At 33.9% G+C, this 22,634-nt stretch overlaps 2 protein-coding genes and 1 pseudogene across 8 annotated transcripts; 1 reads left to right on the forward strand and 2 right to left on the reverse strand.

The window, feature by feature from the left end:
- The first annotated feature begins 1,355 nt into the window (after nt 1–1,355).
- On the forward strand, nt 1,356–5,525 carry LOC111290481 (hypersensitive-induced reaction 1 protein-like). Of its 6 annotated transcripts, none has more exons than XM_022881801.2 (6): nt 1,356–1,499; nt 2,998–3,198; nt 3,603–3,723; nt 3,937–4,028; nt 4,175–4,271; nt 4,929–5,525. In XM_022881801.2, exons 1-6 carry the CDS (start codon nt 1,437–1,439, stop codon nt 5,282–5,284), a joined length of 930 nt encoding a protein of 309 aa, XP_022737536.1. In that variant the 5' UTR covers nt 1,356–1,436; the 3' UTR covers nt 5,285–5,525. The 6 variants fall into 6 exon arrangements, with proteins under 6 accessions (XP_022737536.1, XP_022737537.2, XP_022737541.1 ...); XM_022881802.2 differs by lacking the exon at nt 1,356–1,499 and adding an exon at nt 2,173–2,200; XM_022881806.2 differs by lacking the exon at nt 1,356–1,499 and adding an exon at nt 2,240–2,710.
- Nucleotides 5,526–6,425: 900 nt separating this feature from the next.
- LOC111291442 (mitochondrial outer membrane protein porin of 36 kDa-like) lies at nt 6,426–8,577 on the reverse strand. The gene is made up of 5 exons (XM_022883205.2): nt 8,465–8,577; nt 8,281–8,367; nt 7,212–7,273; nt 6,855–7,081; nt 6,426–6,732 (listed from the first exon to the last, which is right to left on the reverse strand). The coding sequence occupies exons 1-5, from the start codon at nt 8,505–8,507 to the stop codon at nt 6,426–6,428; spliced, it is 726 nt and encodes a 241-aa protein (XP_022738940.1). The 5' UTR covers nt 8,508–8,577.
- Nucleotides 8,578–14,982: 6,405 nt separating this feature from the next.
- Nucleotides 14,983–19,658, reverse strand: LOC111290412 (protein QUIRKY pseudogene; annotated as a pseudogene). The gene has a single exon (XR_016346527.1). The product of XR_016346527.1 is annotated as a protein QUIRKY pseudogene (transcript).
- Between the last annotated feature and the right edge of the window lie 2,976 nt (nt 19,659–22,634).

Raw genomic sequence — 22,634 nt, forward strand, 5'->3', positions numbered from 1 at the left:
CGAAGAGTTGGGAATTTTTCTTTTGTGTGGGTAATTTTTTTTGTTTTTTCCCTTGGTGATGCCAATTGCCATGCTGGATGACGTCAAATTTTTATCGATTTTTAATTATTAATATTTTATTAAATTAATTTGTATTACATTATATTTGAAAGTTTTATTATTCGAGATTTTTAAAAAGTATTTTATATTTTAATTAATAATAAATTTAAAAATAAATAAAGTAAACTTTAAAAAAATTAATTTACCCACCCTTAAAAATCATATTATAATATTATTTTTTAGATAATTAAAATTTATATTTAAATAAAAAATTAGGTGAAATAATTCCACGAATTATAACATTATTTATGAAAAAATGAAGTGCTTTCTTTTTTTTTTTTGTCATGAGTTCTAATTACATTTCTGCCCTTGTATGATGCCATGATAACTCAAAACTCCCATATTTTGATGCCATGATGCATATATCTAATTAATTGAATTAAAATTTTATTTTCAGATGGAGGTATTTCCCTTTTTGAAACAAGACATATATCTAATTTTGAATTAGAGTTGAGTTAAAATTATATTTTTAATAGGATTGATGTCTGCTATATTATATATTTATGAAAATAATCAATTACACAAATAAAAAAAATATCTCTTTAAATTCTCTTTTTGTTCGATATACAAGAAGATAAAAAAAAACCAAGCAGTTGACGAGCAAATCCAACGACAAGTCTTTGAAGGCAAGTGAAATAAGTAATCAATGAATTGATGTTGAGAATACAGATTGATATTGGAATAAATAAATCCTAAACATATTAATTTGTATTTATAAAAAACCATGATCCATGACTCATGCTGATGATCTTGAATAGGAAGAATGGTTTAACATGTATAACAATAATAATAATAATAATATATGCTATATAGGATGAAACGTGTTGTGTTATAAATTTTAGGATAATAATAATAATAAAAAAAAAATTATTTATCGATTGATTGTGTTGGTTCATTTTAGAATATGAATTTTATTCATATTCGATAAAAGATTAAATTTTTTATATGAATAAAAATAAAATAAAAATTATATTGTAGAAATGTAAAGATGGAAAAACGTTATATTTCATTTATACTTTAGTGTATGTATGTATATATAAATAAAATATAAATAATTATAATTTATTTATTTAATTAACGTAATCATTTATTTTATAGGTGAAAAAAATATGACTTTTGTTACCTAAATTTTTATTTTTTATATATTAGAGACTTATTCACTGGGTTTTCTTCTAGCATTTTGTCGTTTACGCTCCTATTTGCTATTTATCTTATGAAAAGTTGCTCAACAATCACGTTAGGGAAAGAGACCTTTTTTCCATTTTTAATACAAAAATCCACAGTTTTTAAGCCTTCAGTTTCGGTTGAGTGTGCTTTTTCTTTATCTTCTTCTTTGTATGAAATTCAACTTTTCTCCTTGCAAAAAAAAGAAAAAAAAGAAAGAATTCCAATTAAATCAGGTAAACTTCTCCCTTATTCTTTACGATCTCAATTTTACATATGGGTTTCTTTGCATTTTGCTTTTCTGTACAAAATCTTTTTTTTTTCTTTTTTCATTCTTTTCGCTCTTTTTTTATCTGTCAATTAAATTATAGTATAAGTTTTATAATTGATTTAATCAATGAACCTAATGAAAATTGACCAAATTCAAGAAACCCATTTTGTTGTTTTAACTGTTTAAGCCGGCAAAGAAGAGATTAGCTGTCACAGTCCAATAGTTGTAATTTTTTTAGTTTAATATAATTTTGGATAATTTATTTATTTTTCCTTCTTGTTCATTTTTCCTATGAATGTGTCTTGTTAGATACAATCCATGCCGGGAATTTTAAGGTTTATTACAGTTGTCTAATGTGTCCTATGGGAACATAAAATTTCCATAATAATAAATAAACTCTTTTTTTGTGGGTTTTAAAGAATGAGTTTTTTTTTCTTTTTTTTTTTTCATATGGTGAAGCCTCTTGGGAATTTTTGCTGGCTATATTGTGGGGACAGCTTAGATATTTAAACTTCTTTGTCATCATACATTAGGAAAGAATGTAGGTGGACAAAATTTTCTATTGGCTAGCCTTTTATGGGTCAATGTTAATCTTCTTGCCCTACAATTTCAATGAAATTGCAAAAGGCAATTATTGGGAAATTTTTTCCAAGCCAACTTGCTGCGGTCCTGTCTATTTATATATTTCATTTCTATTTGAGTTTTATCTCTATCTTTTCATAGTTTTGTTTGTTTGTTTAGTTGGAAGTCTTCTAAGACCTTTTATATGCTCTTATCTTTTGTCTCTATGTTATCTTGAGATGAACTGAAAGTTAGGTTGGTTTTATGAAATGAGGTGGTGATTTGCCAAGCTTGTTTGTAAATTGCCACTTGAAGTTTATTGGCTTTGAAGTTGGGAAGGTTGTTTTCTATTTTTAGTTATTTATACCTTTTTTTTGTTGTATAAAGAAGGCTGCCTAGAGTTAAGGGAAGCGGTCGCAGGTGCTGATCCCTAGACCTCTTGAATGTCACCTCTTAACGTTGGCTGAATGAACCAACTAAGCTAAGCTTCAAGTTCGTAGTTATTTATACTTTTAAGATAGTCTTGTTGGATGGTTTAAACTCGTTTAGTAGTAACTGCTATGTAGTTACTGCATCTTTTCATCTTAACCTATGTTTGGTTTTATCAATTGAGAGGTAGCATCCAGTTTCCTGTCCTGAACCTAGCTTATCTAAATTCCTTTTAGTTCTCTTGCGGGATTTAATTTAGATACAGCTATCTGATTTTAGTTCTTTTACGTTTTCTATTAGATTATGTATACATATTACCTATTTTTGTGATGTCAATTTTTATGTTACAAGGTTAATATTTATGTCCTACAAATTGCAGAAATCATTGATTATGACATATGTTGTATGCTGGTATATGCTAGTTCAGAGATTTGAGTTCTTTTAAACTGATATATAAACTGTTGGATTCTCAGAGCAAAGAGAAAATGGGTAATCTATTCTGTTGTGTACAAGTTGACCAGTCTACAGTAGCCATTAAGGAGAGATTTGGCAAGTTCGAGGATGTTCTCGAACCTGGGTGCCATTGCCTACCTTGGTTTCTTGGAAGTCAGCTTGCTGGCCACCTTTCATTGAGATTGCAGCAGTTGGATGTTCGTTGTGAGACCAAGACTAAGGTCTGTTTATTGCTTTTTTATGTTGTAGTTTTTCAGTTTATGACTTTTCTTTCTTGTAAAACTCTTAGACTTTTTAGGATGAAGTATTCATCCCGGTAAATTGCCATTTAGTTTTTGTGTATTTTTATTTTTTCTTCCAACTATAGCATATGCAACCATGTTTATTGTTTCATCAGTTTTCAAGGGGAGGAGTGTGGGGTGGTGTGGTGGATGAAAGGACTGATGTATAATTCTGAAGAAATAAAATTGTCCAGGATTTTCATATCATGAGCAGCATAAAGTGAATGGAATATTCTTGCTATCTGACTTTCACATGGCTTAAATTCATGAAATAGTAATTTTGGATAATAATATTCCTTTCTTGTGCGGCCGAAACTAACTAGTCTTTATGGTCATCCTATCAGGATAATGTATTTGTCAATGTTGTTGCATCTATTCAATATCGGGCACTGGCAGATAAGGCAAATGATGCCTTCTACAAACTCACTAACACAAGGACACAAATTCAAGCCTACGTTTTTGATGGTATGATATGAACAAGACTTCACAGAGTATATATTCACATTGCCCTCTTACATGCACACATATAAATATATGAACTGATTCGGCGCGTTTGTATTCATGTACATAAATTCAAAATTACATGGGAAATGTTTTAACATTTTCATCTTTTGATGTTCAATTGCTTAGTTGTTCAAAGTGAAGGATATAAACTAACTTTTTTTTTAATGTATTTAGTTATTAGAGCAAGTGTTCCAAAGCTAAATCTGGATGATGTTTTTGAACAAAAGACTGAAATTGCTAAAGCTGTTGAAGAAGAACTTGAGAAGGTAATCAACTTGATTAAGTATACATTGCTTTTATGTTGTGAAAGCCAAACCCATGTGGATTAAGGCTTTGTTATGTTAAATTGCTGCAATGTGAAGCTGATATGTAAATATGTTTCTAATTCTGTTGCCTATTATTTTTCTTATAGGCTATGTCTGCCTATGGGTATGAGATTGTTCAAACACTTATTGTGGACATAGAACCTGATGAGCATGTGAAGCGCGCAATGAATGAAATTAATGCTGGTAAAATACTTAGTACCCCTTACTTGGTTCTTACTCTTTCAAACTTGCTCTTGTTTAGGATAGGCTAACTGTATTCCAGAATGTCTAGCTGTATTCTGCATGTATGCAGCAAATAGATCTTACCACTACAGAAATATGAGAGCAATGCTAGGCATAACGAATTTTGCAGCCAAAAAAATAATGCTGGGTCTCATGAATTTACCTTTCGACATTGGTCTGCAACTTTCTTGTCATCTATTATTGCTTTAATCATTTTAGCTTTAGAATATATTACCGAGATGGATATCTATCAATTGGGTTTTAATAATGCCTCCCCATCAAACCATACCTTTTCTTCTCGCTTTTATTTTTTCCTGGATGAATGGTAAATAAAATATATATTTTTTTGTACCAAAAAGACAAGATGGCTCTACATTCACCCACCTGGTGAGAATCTTTTCAGTATGCCAGAAGCAGATAAATTTGTTGTTATTGCAGATTTGCAATGTTCAGTCTGTGCTAGTGTCAACAGAATAACATGATATTTTGTAGTAAATTATTACTTAGTATTTGGTTGTTATAATGTGATTTTAATGTAAAGATGGCATCTTTCTGGCATTTTGTTGTTTTACTTGTAACAGTATACTCTATAGTATTCTGATTGTGTTGTACTTGTAGCTGCAAGGCTAAGGGTGGCAGCTAATGAGAAGGCAGAGGCTGAGAAAATTTTGCAAATCAAACGAGCTGAAGGTGAGGCTGAGTCTAAATATTTGTCAGGGCTTGGTATTGCTCGCCAGCGACAAGCGATTGTTGATGGTTTACGAGATAGTGTGCTTGGATTCTCTGTTAATGTCCCTGGGACCACTGCAAAGGATGTCATGGACATGGTCCTGGTCACCCAGTACTTTGACACCATGAAAGAAATTGGTGCTGCTTCTAAATCTTCAGCTGTGTTTATCCCTCATGGTCCTGGAGCTGTTCGCGATGTCGCCACTCAGATTCGTGATGGACTCCTCCAGGCTGCACATCAGTAACTATTATGACTTTTCAAAGCCTTATAATGGGTTTTGTTTAAGACAAGCATTATTGTTTTTTTTTTTTTGGACAATAATCGGTTTTGGTATTTGCTTGATCATTTCTTGGTGCCTTAGCTCTTGTTTAGTTGTTTGTCGTTTGTCCCTTATGAGCACTGGTGTACATATGGTAATGGCCTGTGAAGTACACTGCCTGCATAATTTTATATTTTTATAGATGTTGTGAGATCTTTATGCTGGATTTTTCCTGGTTCTATTGTTACCATGGGCAAAGGTGAAACCTTTTTTTTTTGGGGGTTACATTAGCAGGGAAGTCTGGTTCGAAATTAGGTCTTTGATGTCCCCTTAAGTGCCTTTAATCATTAGGTTAAAGGCTTGGGATCAAATTTTTTTTTTCTTTGATCAAAATCTGCACATCTGCTTCTTTATTTAATTTTCATTCCAAATACCGTCATCGTTCCAAAAAGGGATTGAAAGGAATCCAATCGTGGTTCGCAACCAAGTTTTAGTCATTTAGAACGGAAGATTAATGTTCTAACATTTATTAATTTTTGTTCTTAGATTTCACAATTTTTGTATTCGTATCATTAAAATATTAATAATTTGTGTATTAGTATCATATTTTATATGAAAAATTGTCATAATTTATGATTAACACAAAAAACAAGAAATATAAATTTTTTTAATTAAATTTATGAGTTTTGTTAAAATTTTAAATTGTATAATATTTTTGTTTATTTTCGTATTGTGTTCATGCAATCTTCCTCTTTCTTATATGCAACACTTGTTTTAACTGCAATTGATCATTCCAATTGCTCTTAGCATTATTAGTTGCATTCTATAATTTTCTCATCATGGCTAAGTGGTTTATTATACAGTAACTTCACCTCTCAACTTCTGAACCCCTCATCAAAATCACCCCAACTTGATAATCTGCATTCATTCTTATACATTATTTATCACCAATATTAGGAACCTGCATTCATTCTAAGCGGTAAAGGGTTGAAAAAACCTTCCAAGCAATTCCCCCCTTTACATATAAAAACTGGATTGAATCAAGGAGCATGATAGAGTAAATACTATGAATGATGGCACAAAATCATCTAGGAAACACTTCAGAGCTCCAGTATGATTAGTTGTTCTAGGGCTTGAGAGCCATTGAAAGTCCAATTCTAGGAACATTATTGCTGTCCGCTAAATCAATCTCTCCAGCAATAGAGACATAGAACCTTTGCCACACTGCTTGCCGAAGAACAGCACTAACCTTCCCATCAGTATTCATACGAGCCTTCACCAATGTAAATGGAAACAATGCATGCTGTGCACCAATTGTAAGGGTTGTTGCATCAGAAGAAGACCTATGCTTTAACTCAGCTGCAATTGCTGTTCTAGTCGGGGCGTTCAGTAGATGGTAAAATGATGCTTTTACACTATCAAAACTATCACTCCTGCATCGTTACAAACGCTAACAGCATTAAGCACTTTGGTAGGTGTTACTATTGCTAAATGAAAAATGTCATTTTTTAAAAAAAATTCTTTTTCCTCTTTAATTTTATAATAGATTGCTCACAGGGTCAAGGAAGCAATAAGGAAGGCACTATTCAAGCTCAAACCGGTACTGAATTTGTTGAGAGTCCCTGTTGTTATGTCAATGCCAAGGTCAGCTCCAAGAGAGACGAGATTGCTTCCTATTACACCCGAAATGTTTGCAATGGGTTCAAACCCTGTAGCAGGGTTTGCCTTCAGTCCTACTCCGGCATTAAACCCCACATAGTCACGCAAGTATTGAAGTTCTGCCTGTTTGTGCAATCACCATTGCTGTAAGAATTGAGCACTGTGCATACTTAAAATAGGTTCTTGTGAATATTGTGCAGTACATTAACCAGCTCATTAGGCAAAATGTAGGAATGTTTCAGATGATAAGTACCTTCCCGGAATCTGGAATAGTAACTCTAAAAACTGTATTCACTCCAGGCAAAATCTCTTCAACTGTAAACACCAAGAAACCTTGTAAGTCAGGAAACAGATGATTGATTTGCTGAATTCCTACAAACAACGACATCAGCCACAAGTCTTTCCCTGAGCATAGAGCAAGCATTTCTCCTGCCCCTTTTTACAATAGAAGTTATTTGATCTAAAGATAGGGAAGGGCAGGTTTGATACTATTTCTTTATCACAAAAGTCTGTAGTAAGGGCAGGCTCTTTAATTTCGCTCTTAGTTGGCTTTTATCTAAGCTAATTATGAGGCAGGTATAACTCCTTGTACAGTTTTACCTCCTCTATTTTCTATTAATGAAATTTAAATTTCTTTGGCTGATCCCTACAAAAGATTAAAAAAGGAAACAAGATAAGAAAGGAAGAGTGAATTAAACTGGGAAAATCATCTTCTCGAGTGTGTTACTGTTGCTATTCATGATAACATGCACGTCCTGGCAGAATCACGACTATACTCTATATTGATAAAGCTCTTTTCTTTGCTGTTAACAGAGTTGGCATACCTAGAGAACACCAATCTGAGGCCAATGCTCATTGATTTTCTGCATTTTGGCCAATATATACTGAATACTGATTGATGCAAGAAAATTGATACGATGAACTAACAAATGCCATGAGCATAGGCCTTACAATTGATTAGACTGATTTATGTAGGTGTGTTTAAATATGTTCTATAATAGACTCAATTCAGATTGATAAAACCTGAATCCCACATTATACCATAAATGAATGATAATCACTCAATCGTGCAAGATGCAACTTATTGATCGGCTTAATAAATGGCCAAATACAGAAACTCAGGGATATAAATGCAGGTCATAGATGGTATATTGGTAATAGACTCTTCAATCTCATTTCTATACACTTTTTTGCAGACATGCCAATTAAGCAACAAGCAAGCCTGAAGTTTTTTCCCATTCTTTTCATCTAAAGACACTGGCATAAAATAGAATAATGGAAAACAAACTTAAAACTTAAAGAGATTAAGGGGAGAAAATTACTTTGGCATGAGAAGTCAAAACTCCAGTCGAAACTCTGATAGCGAAGCTGTAATGGTTGTTGTTGAGCATAATCCTTGTACAGCAGATCTAACAAAAATTCAGATGGTAAGTATACGTGAAGAATGCGAATTGCTTTTCCAGAAACAATTCTATATCTGTATTAAAGAACAAAAGATGTTAGAACCTCTAGCTTTTTTGCCTATAGCAAAGTATAAACCAGGATTCATGATAATTTGTTGTTCAAGCTTTTAAACAGCTAGCGGATTTCAACTTCTCTGTTAAGCTGTTTTAATTTTTTTTTTCAGGAAAATTTATTGAGAACGAGAAGGATCAGCCAAAAGGGAAGTTTCCAAAGTACTGACAAACAAAGGATTCCTGTATAAAACGAAATTTCCAGGAACCAATTCGTGTTCACTAATACGGTCTATAGAAAATGCCAGGCTACTACATTTCTCAACTGGGATTTCGTTACTTTGTTCAGCATTCAGTGACAACTTATAATAAAGTGAGCAGGAAGGAGATATACAATTAGATTTCCAGCAAATAGAGTCTTGTAAAAACAGAAAATATCAGCAAAAGTACACCTTGAAACCTTTAGGAGTTGCCATTTGTGATAAGAGGATAATTTCTGATGTTCAAAAGTCGTCACATTACCTTTGTAGGTAAGTTTTGACTAAACGGCATCTAATATTGTTGCCTGTTGGTTTATTTACTTATCTTGTTTGTCCAATTTTGATTTTTTTTTGTTGAAAGCAATATGCAGTAGAACCAACAACATATGATGATAGAAGTCCTGGCATAACCTGTGTAGAAAAACAGGTTCTTTTACTCTTTAGGTGATTACGGTACTGATTTGTATAATATATTCTTGAATTAAGGTTCCTTCCTATTGTCAAATTGAAGGAGATTAATATGTAATTTGATTCTTAAATTATATTACTTTTAATGATTTTGTACTTAAACAAAAAAAATTCAAGATTAAGTATCCGAACTTTGGTTACATCAAGCAATTTGCATCATTGAGTAAAACTTTAATTAAAATGCTGATGCACTAAATATGACCAATAAAAAAATGTGTCACATGTTATTATATTATTGGTTGTTTTTTGCCACACCAGCTTATGGTAAATAAAATTAATTTGTAGAATAAAAAAAATGTTTAACGAAAATAAAATTTAGATACTTAATTGCAAGCTTTTTTGTAAGTATTAAATAGTAAAAAATATATAATTCACGTTGACATAATTGAAGGTTCGTTTATCATGTCCTTGAACAACATTTGCTTAACATTCCATTTATGAATGGGCTAATCAGAAAAAAGGGGCTGGTATATTCGGATCTCGATCTATATTCGTTTAATCGTCCTGGCACTAGTGCCCATTCCTTTTCTGAGAACTAACCAATATTTGCCTGTTAGTCGTGGTCCAAACTTCTTATGATCTCTCATGGTTTTTCATAGGAACTTGATCTTGTTCTTTTCTCAAGTCCCATCAGACATTCAGCATTTCCAAAATTTCCAAAGAAAATATGTCCTAACTCCTAATTAAGTCTCCTTTGTCCTAACTAGAGCAACTTCCCATTTTGCCAGTGGTTTTCTGAAACTGGGTTCTTTTCTTCTCAAACTATAAAGTAAGAGGAAATTCCGGTACTACTATTTCCAATCCAAATCCCTTTCCAGTCTGAAAGATAATTCACATACTCTAGTCTCTTCTTGATTAGTGGAGTGTTACATGACATTCCTACATTTCAAATCCTGGAATCCTAATTTGTCGAGCAAGGATGCAGAAGAAGACGTGGCAGTCTTTTTATTCCTTGTAGGGATTGCAGACATCTACACAATCTATTTCAAGCCAATAGCCTAGTATCCTAGCCATGTGAAACATTGGCAGCATGTCTATTTCTGAGAGTCATTCATCACTGGAAGGTTGAATGACCTTAAGTCAAACAATATGAATCTCAACTCAATTTTAGTGGCCTATCCTATGGCAAGTGTACTTACAATGGAGCTTGATTTGTGGGTCTCAAAATCCAATATTACATCCAGATGCTGCGTCTGTGCTACTTACGTCAACCTATCGCCTTGAAGTAAAAAACAATTACACTTGCCTAGCTATAAACTCATTCTGGTCTTACTTGAACCTTCAGTGGAAGACATATGATGGGTATTTTGCAGTTTTCGGACTTGTCTCTCGCATCATTTCACACCATAAAATTCCTAGGATCAAGTTGCAACTATAATAATAATAAAAAAAGTTTTCGATTAATTATCTTCCCGAAACTATAAGTAGAAAAAAGGCGACCGTTAAAAAAGAGGTTAAATAGTCCTTTTATTATATATTTTTATTAGTTTGATTTTTAAAAAAATAAAATTTTTAATTTAATATTTTAATTTTCATTTTGCTTTTCACTTTAATACTTAAAATTAATATCATCAATTAACTTGTTAAGGTTATATGAATAGATGCTGCCACACGTTTAAAAAAAGTCAACTTAACATCATCAATTATTACGTCAATATTAAAAGAAATTTTTTTAAAAATTTACAAAAATTCAAAAGAAATTAAAAAAATAAAAAAATCTGAAATATTTAAAAAATTATAAAAAATAAAAATCTGAAACATTTAAAAAAATAAAAAATTATGAAAACATAAGAAATTCAAAAAATTCAAAAATTTTGAAAATTTTAATAAAAATTTAAAAAAAATTAAAAAATGAAAATATTAATAAAAATAAAATTTTCTTAAAATTCAAAAAAATTCACAAAAACTTTAAAAAATTGAAAATAAAAAATCTAATCTTTTTTTTTTGAAAATCTAAAAATTTTAAGAAAAATTGTACTAAATTTTTTACAAATAATGAAAATTTTTTATTTTTGGAATCTTACAATTTTAATTTTTTTATATTTTATGAAGTTTTTAGATTTTTTATTAAAATTTTAAGTTTTTTATTTTTATTTTTTAGAATTTTTAAAAAATTTTAAGATTTTTTAATTTTCAAAAATTTCAAAAAATTTTAGATTTTTTTATTTTCAATTTTTTTTTAGTTTTTGTGAATTTTTTTTTAAATTTAAAAAATTTTATTTTTATGAAAAATTTTATTTTTTTGAAAATTTTTGGATTTTTTATTAAATTTTGATTAAGTTTTCATAATTTTATTTTTATAATTTCTAAAAATATTCCAATATTTTAAAATTTTAAAAAATTTCAGATTTTTTAAAAAAATTTTAGAATTTTTTTAATTTTTGAAATTTTAAAAATTTTTTAAAAAATTTCTTTTAATGTTGATGTTACAATTAATGATATAAGGCTAACTGAACTTTTTGATACATGTCAATATTTTATTAAATATTTATGTCACATCAATAAATTGATTAATGGTGTTGTTGAACGTATTAAAATAAATTATAAAATAAAAATTTGAGTACCAAATTAATAATTTTATTTTTTTAGATATCAAACTGATAAAAACTGTATAGTATAAAGGTCATTTTTATATTTAACCCTTAAAAAAGAGATATAAATTATGTCAAATAATGAAAAACATAATTTTTGATTGATTGTTCTCACTGGAATATGCCGAATGGCTTCATTGAGACACTTACATTGGAGCATTGCTTGTATCATTTTTGGATCAACATTAATTCCCAACATATTTTACTTCTCTATTAAATGAATGGAGAGCATAAAGTCACATTGTAGAAACACATAATCACGAAAAGATTTAAATGAGAGAAACTTTAACAGCATGTGATATATATATATATATTTTGTATATATAGAAACATTATGGAAGTCAACATTTTTGCTAATTTTTGCATGACAAATCATGACTAACTGTTCCTTGGATACAGCTTAAAGCTCCACCACCTAGATGAAGAGGATAGAAGACACTTTAAAAGCATACTAGAAACACATTCCTAAAAATATGTTTAATGATGACCCAGTCACTTTGAATGAAATGGGGCTGTTAATTTCTAGCCGTTCTTTGATCCAAAATTGCAATGATTCATTTGGCATCAATCAAGACACTCACCATAGCAATAGAGAGAGTGGTTTAAAACTACATCCACCGTAGATGGTTCTATCATTTAGAGTACAAAACTGCAATGTGGGTTGCAGTGTTCACTGTTAATTCAACACTTATTGCCTGTAATGAATGTCCTCCATTCTTCATTTATCAGGGAAGTTAACAGTTCTAGGAACAAATTAAGATGGAAATTGAGTACTTCTTCCTCGGCTTTTGTCTTATTTAAACAAGTTGCTTTTCTCCCTAAACCAAAGCAGAGAATCTAGTCATTTTATACTCTTCTATTCATTCCATTACCTATGAAAGTATCATATTAAAGCAAGATGTAAAAGCCAAAATTTCACCTACTTAATTATCTCTTTCTAATCAAAGTGACAGTAATGGGGTGTGAATTAGTCGTTGATTGGGAACATTTTTCCTGTTTTTTGTGACACTGATCAACATCCAGATTATGAATCTTGCACCTCTACGTACGGGAAGTGGAGAAAGATAATTTGTCTCCCGCTGCTCAGAACCACATAAGAAGGGAGGAGTCAGAGAGCCATTGTGTACAACTGTGCCATAGCCTTTTTTGGTTGTAGGCATTGGATCAACTGCTTCTGAAGAGACAAAGGTTGTAGCAGATAATTGCAATGTCAGGAATAAAGCTTGGTCCTGGACCAATGCAACTTCTTTTACTCGCAGCATTGCTCCCGGACCAAGCTTCATTCCCCACATAAGTTATCAAACAATCAACCAGTCAATATTGCCTTGTTTTGGTATGATCTGCTGATTTAGTACTCCATTTGAGAACAATTTAATTTCTATTAGCTTGTAAATAATGTCAGAGTACACAATATGGTTATTAGCTTGTAATGATCTGCAGAATATACAGTGTTATTTTGACATTTATCATATGCACCTAGTCCCAAAATTTTAAGCCTTTGCACTTGATGCAGCAAGTGCCACAGAAGAGAATTATAGAGGTTTGCCAGGCTCAGCCACTTGGTTTGTCAGCAGCAGCTTTCCTGATTTGTTCAATGAATTTTAAAACTTCTTCCTTCTTTTGGATTAATGCCTACATCTTGGATTCTATTTTTTGAAGCTTAGCCCTTAATATCTCGGGGTTCTTTTTCCTCTTCTTCTTTCCACCATATGCTTTATCCTCATATTTACATTCCTTGTCTTTCTTCTTCTTCTTCTTCTTCTTCTGCTTCTTCTGCTTCTTCTCCTTTTTGTCTCCCTTTTCCTCCTTATGATCTTCTCCCTCGTGCTTCCCTTCTTTCTCTTGCTTCTCCTCCTCTTCCTTACGATCGTCATGTTTCTTAGAATCCGCTGTGTCTCCCATAGTTTCCTAAGTAAAAATATTAGATTAATGAGCTTCCTCTGTAAATCAAAAACAAAGTTTGATTGGTATGTAGAATAATCCGAGCACCCAAGCTAAACATGTCATAAATTTGAAAATGCAAATACTGGTCAATTTTGTTAGTATGTAATACAAAATAGATGCAATTTCTTCAGCTTTCCTTTCTTTTATTTTCTAGATTCTAAACCTACTTTGAGATAAAGCAATATTAGAATATAAATGAATCAAGTAGGACAAAATGGATAGGCAGACCTGGAAATCTCAATTAAATTCAGTTGTTGCACTTCCAGGGTGCTGATTTCCACCCTTATCCTTCCTTCATGCAATTGCAAGGCAAGCTTACAATTTTAATTCAACGATTCAACATAATCTGTTATATTTATCTCTTTTTTTATTAACAAATAATTGATTCAATCGACTAAGATTGTTCTCTTCAACAAATAGATTTGAGTTCGAGTCATATCGATGATCATTTGTTGAAATTATTTCGAATGTATGATTTATAATAATCTATTTTAAACTGTTAGGTACGACACATCTTATTTTGATTTAAAAAGATTGCGTAATTTATCTACTTTCAGATTTTTTTTACCAAAAAAAATATATATATTTACCCCTTTTTTCTAGCATTGAAATGTGAATCCATCTAACTAATGGCTGATGCGCCTTTGTTTCAGCGAGAATTATGAATATCCACGTATGAACGCACAGAGTCCTTGTATGCTAAACATATGCTTTATTTTTTTATTTATTTATTTTTTCATGCTGTTTTATTTTGGATTATGGATGGACATATTCAAAAGGGCTAGGCCCATTCACCTAGATGAAGAGCCATCCACCAGAATTAGAATTGGGAGTGAGATGACAACAGTATTTTGGATGCACATGCTAATGCTAGCCCTACACGTTGGACACTAGTGTCAAGTTATTGGAAAATTATATAAGCTGCCAAGTGCCAAGCATACATTGACTTGTACTGTTACTCTCTGACACCATAGGGCAGAGTAGCTTGCGTTTCTAATGGATTTCGCTGGATTCTGCAAGCCCACTAAATTTTGTATTGACCCCATGGCATGACATGAGTAAGCTCACAGTCTGTAAACTGTGGAGACTGGATAATCAGTTGACCAACTACATGATGACATGATGTCATTTCAAAAGGAAGAAATACTTTGCATAATCCATGAAAATGAAAATAATCATCAATCATCAATACCATAATCTATATCTATAATCTATAATTTATAATCATCAGCAGCGATCATCACCACTAACTGGTAACAAGGGAAAAATGAAAACATAATAGTTCCAAGAAAGGATAGAAGCAAAAATGAAGTAAATTTAGGCTTTTTATATGTTAGAAAACAATTTCAATGCTTTACTTGATACTGTAATCACTCACAAAAATCCCCCTTTTCATCTCAACAATCAATATTCTCCCCTCAAAATTGTCAGCTGTTTCAAACCCCCCCTTTTCATCTCGACAATCAATGTTCTCCCCCTCTCCAGATTGTCTTTCCCCCACCTCCTTTCTCTTATTCCAAGTTTTCAAATAGTCAGTCAATCAATTGCAATACCAAAAAAAAAAAAAAAGAAATGACAACTTGCCACTCTCCCTTTTAAACCCCTTTTCACTCCTCGCAATGTTACATAGGGACAAACTTTATCAACACAAACAGTTTGTGTTTCACCCCTTCCCCACCACATCCCCCGTAATCTGACATCTAAAAATTTATAATATATGTATCAACTCTTCTTCAACTCTACATTAACCGATCCGATAAGCTCGGAAGCCGCCGGAAAAAGTTCAAGCTAGCAGGCGGCATGGCGCCTCTAAACATGGGGTGCCTTAGATAATAAAATCCTAATGCCACAGCCACCATTTTTGGTGGCACTGCATAAAGTATCAATGTGATGGCTAAGCAGACCCCAATGAACAATTTTGTGGCCCTTGGGTCCCTCCAGCTCACCAAGGCCTGGACCCTCTCACCTTGGGTTGCAAAATCACCCAAAGCAGTTTGAACCCTTCCTGCAAATATTCTCAACCTATCATATCTGGCCCTGATTATCTCAGGTGGCTTTGAACTTGGTATTGTATCAAATTCCTCATCGAGCTCATCAGGATCAACTGTTTCAGCTTGGGACAGCCTGATATCCATGCCCGCAGGTATCTTGGGCCTAAACCTATAATACCAAACTCCAATCATAACCACATATAGAAAACCTGTCGGCACAATCAAATCCGGATACCAAACAAGCACCAAGTATAGAACATGGACCAACACTGTAGTAACAGGGTTCCTCCACCTCCTAATATCATCCAACCATTTTGCCAACCCGACTGCCCATGAAAGAACTGCCACAATCCGAAACCAATTAGCCTTACTCTTTCTCATGCTCCATGTATGAGAATCTGCATCCAACATGTACGTAACCACCTCCTGCCCCAGTGGTGGCTCTGACCTTGCCAGCCACTGTGCCACCATCTTTGTGGCAGCTCCACGCAATGTCTCCTGCTGAGCCACCCCGAGTGGGCGGAGATAGTGCATTCTTGGAAGCAATGGCTGCCGGTAGGCCGAACATGTGTCCGGTAACAATGACGGGCAAGCAAACCGAACCGCTAACTCAATCTCACCCATTTTCTTTAACCCCATTCTCGTCAAAACTAACAATGGATACGAGTTGGTGTACACTTTGTTACTCTCCAGCGTAGATATACGTATCCGTATTTTGCCAATACGAGAGTCTGGGTTGTCTTCTGACATGTTAGCCAACATGCGCCAGTTGTCAAAAACCCCGACAGTTAGGACAGTGCAGGGGTCGTAGACTTGCCACGTGTACTGCTCGTTCCAGCGTGGATCAAAGCTGTCCATGACGGTCCTAGTGCGGACCCACTTTTTCCCATATTTCGCGACGCAGTAGGCATCGGTGGACCCTTTGACTCCGCCTTTTGTTTTCATCGGGAGCAAGCCGCGAGCCCCAAGAATCCCCAGCTCTAAAATCCCAATAGCCGGCTTCCAAAGCTGCTTAGCCGTGGGTCTAAAGTCGCTGCACACGTGCGCCGCTTCATCCAGCACGTGATAACAACCCTCTAAGCACAGCCGCAGGTGAATTCTCCCGCCGTAGGACCCACCTCCACCTCTTGCTCCACCCTCCAACCCAAGCCATTTGGATGCCACGTGGCGCTCATCTATCCGTTGCTCGATTGAGATCAAGGGGATCATGACGTGGCCAAGTAGAATCGCGTCCTTGTTCGTACGGTCTTCCACTAACAGAATTAACGAATCTTCGAGAGGTTCGCCGGCGACGAAGAACAAGTTCTCGTTCCAGTGCACTGACATACTATGATTGTTCATGTTTCCTCTCCTTGTACGTACAGATTGAAACCCTAGCTGCGCTTTGACTCGAATTTCAGGCACCGTTAAAGGAGGCAGATTCGGCGCAATGTGAAGATCCTGAGCTTCGATAACAGTCAATCTCAAGTACCAGAGCTTGGGCGATTGATAAACTTTCGAGCGAGTGTGCGCCACGCATGGCGCGTCTGAACTCCTGGCTTCAGGAAAAGCGTTGTCGTTTTGAGTGCCGATCCAAACAGCAAGTTGAATATCACCGTAAACGCTGCCCGAATTCTGATCGACGGCACCGCTTTCGAGCCGGTACCATTGCGGAGCTAAAGGACTATCCGGTGACTCTCGTACGGGGACATCGGAGAGATCGAAACAAACGCCGCCGAGAAAATGTTCCGTCGGAGAGTCCCAAATAGAGATTTCAAGCGTCGCGTTGGATGATTCTTGTTTATTGTAACCTAAAGCGAACACCTCGCGCCACTCGGGCGAGTCGGTTGGCTCAACTGGAAGGTAAATCATCGGCTTGGATTTGAGGTAATGGTTGGATGTTCGGATCTTAACATAAGGGCATTGATTTGAAGCTAATCTACGCGCTTTAACGATTTTAACGAACAAATATTGCATCGGCTCAACTAGATCGTAGGGATGAATTCTCTCAGCGCCACCGCCGCCAGCAGCGGCGGCGTTGTCAGCTTGAGTTTTGTTACCTCCAATTTCTCTAGGTGAATAGTCTCCATTTGGTCTCTTCAAAATCCTAACTCTCTCGCCTCTGCTACTCTGCATCTTCCTCACTTCTGGCACAGCAAAATGTACCTCAGAAACCGGAATTCCCGGCGCCATATGTGATGGCACAGCCGTTGGCCCCGCTGGAGGCGGCAGCTCCTCGTGAACATGAACAACATGTGGTGGAGATTCCCCATCAACAACGGGCGGCGAAGGATAACAAGGAACAGGACCGTGACCATAGCCATTAACTCCATGAGGAAACTCCATGTGTACGGTAGGAACCTCAAAAACCCTACCTTCCTCAACAATGACAAGCCCGGGAGAAGGTTTCGGATCCTCCGTTTGCGGAGGCTGTTGCTGCTGCGGCGGCGGCGGTGGTTCTTCGGGCGGAGGCTGATCCTCGACAATCTCATCATAGTAATAAATCCTAAGCCCAATCTCACCTCTAATCCAACTAAAGACACTCTTTTTCTCCAATGGAAAATAGACCAACCCTTCCTCTCCTCGTTTGGCAAACTGGCTCCCGTACAACTTAACCCTCCCCAAAAAGTGATTTTTACGGCCACTGCCATTCCCGAATTTCTTATCATTAAAAACCTCAATTTCTAGCTCTTCCACATCCATAGTATCCGGGTCGGACACCGTGAACTCCAACGTCTCGTTCCATACAGGGTTAAGGTCCCTGTATTTCGTGGAAGTTCTCTTTTTCTGACCGTCGAAATCGGCAATGACGTAAGGGCTGGAGCTTCCTTGACCATCTTTGGGAAGAAGATCACGCGCGTCGACCACTTCCACGAACACTTTCCGCACCGTCTTGGGCGGTTGTGGTGGATGCTGCTGATACGACGACGTCATGGTCTCATTTTAATTTTGGCAAGGTAGGTAAAAAGGGAAAAAAGAAAGCAGGAAGGAAAGAAAGGATTGAGTGAGCTTTGGGCAAATAAAGAGAAAGCGTTGATAGCGGAGGGTGGTTTTGGGATGTGATTGCTTTTGAGATTTGCTTTTTTGGAATTTTCTTTGTTTTTAATATGCGGTCTGCTTAGATTTGGAATTTTGATCTTAATTTTTTTTATTCGGATGATTTAAGATTTGAGAGAGAATGCCTGTGCCCTTGAGCAGTGTATGTTGCTGATGTAGTAGGAAATGAGATTCCATTCTCTCTCGTGAAGGTTTTGGATCAATAGGCGCTTTCTGCTTCCCACCTTAGCGGGTTCGTTCTCATCTTCTGTCCTTTTATTTTATTGGTAATAACTATTATTGATAAAACTAAGCTAGATTTTCTCTCTATTGTCTCAGCTGTCTCAATTTGACTGACAGGGTGACTATAAATGCCTTGTTGTTCTTTTTAATTCTATATTTTTTCTCAGCTTCATTTAGCTTTTGAAGATTTATATACTTCAGTTGCATTTATTAGGTGTAAGAATTCTGGAGAATTAGGAGCAAAAACGTTGAAAGGTTACCCTCTATGGCCTAGCTTCATTTCTATTAACATTTCATGACAATAATGGTACGAACTAGTTTAGAGAAGAGTTTGGGATACAAACAAAAGCAGGGTTGAGGAAATGAAACCAGTTACAGAGTCATACAAGCACCGTTGGTGGTAGATGCCTCTGCAAGGCACATGATTCCACCTCCAAACCATGGCCCCTCTCCTTTTTGTCAAAAGCACCTACATTTTGAATAAAGTTCACCCCCACAAAGCATCAACTTTATTTCCTCTTGTCAACATACCTCAAAGACCAAATGCTTACTTTTACTTTTTGTTTCTTACCATATTCATCTCAGGATGCAGTTGTGTTCCTGAAGCTGGTATCTATCCTTTCTAGCATTTGTTTTCTTCCCCCAAATTATGTTTCCTTCACTTTCCTATTAGATTTTGTTCTCAAGAAGATAAACTCGCCCAATTGATTACAAGGTGTATGATCCATTTTAAGCAAAGTTTAGATTTTGAACTCTATTCAACTATGTCATGTAAATTTCCCAACAAGAAATCTTTGAAATCCTTTTGCTTAAATAAAGAAGGAAAAAAGGGAGTAAACGGTGATTTGATATACATACTTAGTGAATATGCGTTTGTTTATTTACTTTCCTTTTCCTTTACCTATGTGCTTTTTGGTGAAAGGCAATTTTGTTATTCTCTTAGACGTAAGGTTACAAAAGTGACATGAAGCTGACTTCAACTACACAAAGGATGTGTCTCATAAGGTTGAACAATCTGTTATTGACAATTAGAAATTCTAATCACCCCTAAAGCTTCTTAAGAGAAAACCCCACAACCAAGGCTAAACATTCTTATTTGGGACAATGGGTCACAGCTTTTGGCACTAATTTCAAAGAAGTTTCTCCCTCCCAAGTTATTTTTAAATGGTATTCCTTTTTAAATTGGTGGACTGCTTATGGAATCTCATCCTATACGATAAAGTAATTTTTGAACAGATGCTGATTGGGTTTTGGATGTTTTGTGCGTGGTTAGTGGATTAGATCAACAAAAAGTGCTTGCAACATAAAGAAGAATATTGGTGAGAACAGGAATAGCCAATGAAATTGTTGCCAATATCTCTCTGTTCCTCTATTTTGTAATAATTCAGTTCTATCTGTGTTTAAATTTATGTGGGAGTTAAACACCCTCAAACTTGTTGTATGAACTTAGTTTCCATTGACGAATTGCTCTATTTTATATAAGAAGTTGTGTAATAAAGAGAAAATAAACTTAGATTGGATTGTATCTTAACATAGGTTTGTGATTCCATTCTAAATAACATTTAAATTTAACAATGAACTTAGATCAAATTACAAATACCATTTTATTGAACTATCAGTGTTCGATCAATGAGTATGGGTGAGCAGTCGAATCGGTTAGTTGGGTCTAAAAAAATTAATAACCAAATTAATCAATTTTTATTCTATAAGTAATCGAACTGACTAACAAATTTTTAAATAATCGGTTTAATTGAACCAATCAAAAATCGGTTCGGTTTGGTTAATTCCGTTAAATAACCAAAATTTTCATTCTTTTTCTCCTATTTTAAATATTTATTTAGCTACAAATCCAATCCAATAAAACTCAAATTCATATATCATTCAAACTAAACCACTAAAGAATTTAATAATTTCAACAATATTTTACAAGAAAAAAGATAAATAAATACTCATTTAAACCTGTTTAATCAAAATAAATTAAAATTTAAGTTTTAAAAAGTGTGATATCTAAAAAAATACGATACTCGAAATTTTTTTTTTCATTTTCAGGGCATCCAGTATTTAAATTCACTCGTTTAGATGAGGAATTCATATATATTAAATCTTGAATAATTACTATAATCTCCCTGACATATATGATGGTAACTTAAATAATCTAATTTTTAATTGAAAGGAATTATTCAATAAGTTTTTAGCCGAAAAACGCCTTCAATAATCCTTACAAAAAATTTAATAAGATTATTCAAGTCATTTGTGATCAAAAACACATTGACAAATTCCTATCAATTTTATAGTGGGATTATTAATTATGGTTTTAGCCAAAAATACCTTGAATAATTCCCTTCAATTTTTATGAGGGGATTATTCAAGTCGTTTCTGTCCATAAAATGCCTTGAATAAAACCATTGCAAAAAATTAAATAGAGTTAGTGAAGGTGTTTGTGGTAAAAAACATCTTGAATTATCTTCGTTAATTTTTAATTTTTTATGAAAGAATTATTCAAGGCAAAACACTTTTTGCCTTAGAATAATTTTATGCAAAAAATTGAATAAGGTTATTGAAAGCGTTTCTAACAAAAAGATCTTAAATAATCCCCTCAAAAAAAATTGAAGGAGATTAATCAAGGGGTTTTTAGTCAAAAATGCCTTGATTAATTTCCTTCAATTTTTTTTAGGGGATTATTGAATGTGTTTTTAGCCAATAGTACCCTCTCATTTTTTTTTTGTAATTATTGAAGGTATTTTTGAGAAAAAATGCCTTGAATAATTCTTTATAAAAAATTGAATGAGGTTAGTAAAGGCATTTGTAGCTAAAAATACTTTAAATAATCCTTTTCAATTTTTATGAGGAGATTATTCAAGACATTTTTGCTCAGAAAACGCCTTCAATAATCCCTTACAAAAAATTGAATAGAGTTATTAAAAGGATTTCTAGTTAAAAACAACTTGAATAATTCATTATAACAAATCGAATGTGATTATTCAAGGCATTTCTAATCAAAAAGTAAGTTAAGTTTAGGGTTTTTTTTAGGGGAATAAACATATTTAACCTTAGTTATTATAAGATAAGTTAATTAGATTAATTCAGTTATCAATTTTGAAAACCAATTATAATCAAAAACTGATTAGATTGAATCGAAATAATCATATTTCATCAGTTTCAATCGATTAAATCGGTTTGAAGCAATATTTGCTCACCTCTATCAATGAGAATAAATTTCTTTCCCTTTTTTTTTTTTTTTTTTCTATTTTCAGTATGACAAGATCCAAAACTACTTTGTTCGAAGAATAGTATTTATTTATTTTAGTACAACTGGTGCAAAAAAATCTAGGAATCGGAGGTAGAAAGACTCAAATTAGATGCATTTTGTTTTTCATTAATGCACTAAATTCTAGTCAGCTTATCCATAATCAGATTGCATGCATTAAGCTTTCAACATAAAACCTAATCACAATATTGGATTAACTTTTACATATTTTATAAGATATGATATGCTGATTGGTTTTGCCAGCCTAAACAGGGGGAAAAAGTTTGCGATGTTCTATTTGTGTATTCAAGATGTTTTTAGATTTGATCCTTGTCCTGTTGAACTTGCATTTTCCTGTGCATCTTCCTCTTTTGTCTTTCATATTTTTTTTATAAGAATTTAATGTCTTTCACTTTATACTCTTATAGAATCAAATCTACTTTTAGGTGCATAACTGAATGCT

This window comes from Durio zibethinus, chromosome 11 (genome assembly GCF_047325235.1).
Source record: "Durio zibethinus cultivar Kanyao isolate XHJ-2024 chromosome 11, ASM4732523v1, whole genome shotgun sequence".
Lineage (NCBI taxonomy): Eukaryota > Viridiplantae > Streptophyta > Magnoliopsida > Malvales > Malvaceae > Durio > Durio zibethinus.

Bases quoted from the DNA above. Each gene is read 5' to 3' on its own strand.
- LOC111290481 (XM_022881801.2), top strand. From the start codon at position 1,437: ATGAAATTCAACTTTTCTCCTTGCAAAAAAAAGAAAAAAAAGAAAGAA. The intron at 3,199-3,602 runs GTCTGTTTATTG...TCATCCTATCAG, and splicing joins GTTGTGAGACCAAGACTAAG to GATAATGTATTTGTCAATGT. The intron at 3,724-3,936 runs GTATGATATGAA...TAATGTATTTAG, and splicing joins TCAAGCCTACGTTTTTGATG to TTATTAGAGCAAGTGTTCCA.
- LOC111291442 (XM_022883205.2), bottom strand. From the start codon at position 8,507: ATGAATCCTGGTTTATACTTTGCTATAGGCAAAAAAGCTAGAG. The intron at 7,274-8,280 runs GTAATTTTCTCC...TGGTGTTTACAG, and splicing joins TTTTGACTTCTCATGCCAAA to TTGAAGAGATTTTGCCTGGA. The intron at 6,733-6,854 runs GTGAGCAATCTA...GTAACGATGCAG, and splicing joins CTTATTGCTTCCTTGACCCT to GAGTGATAGTTTTGATAGTG.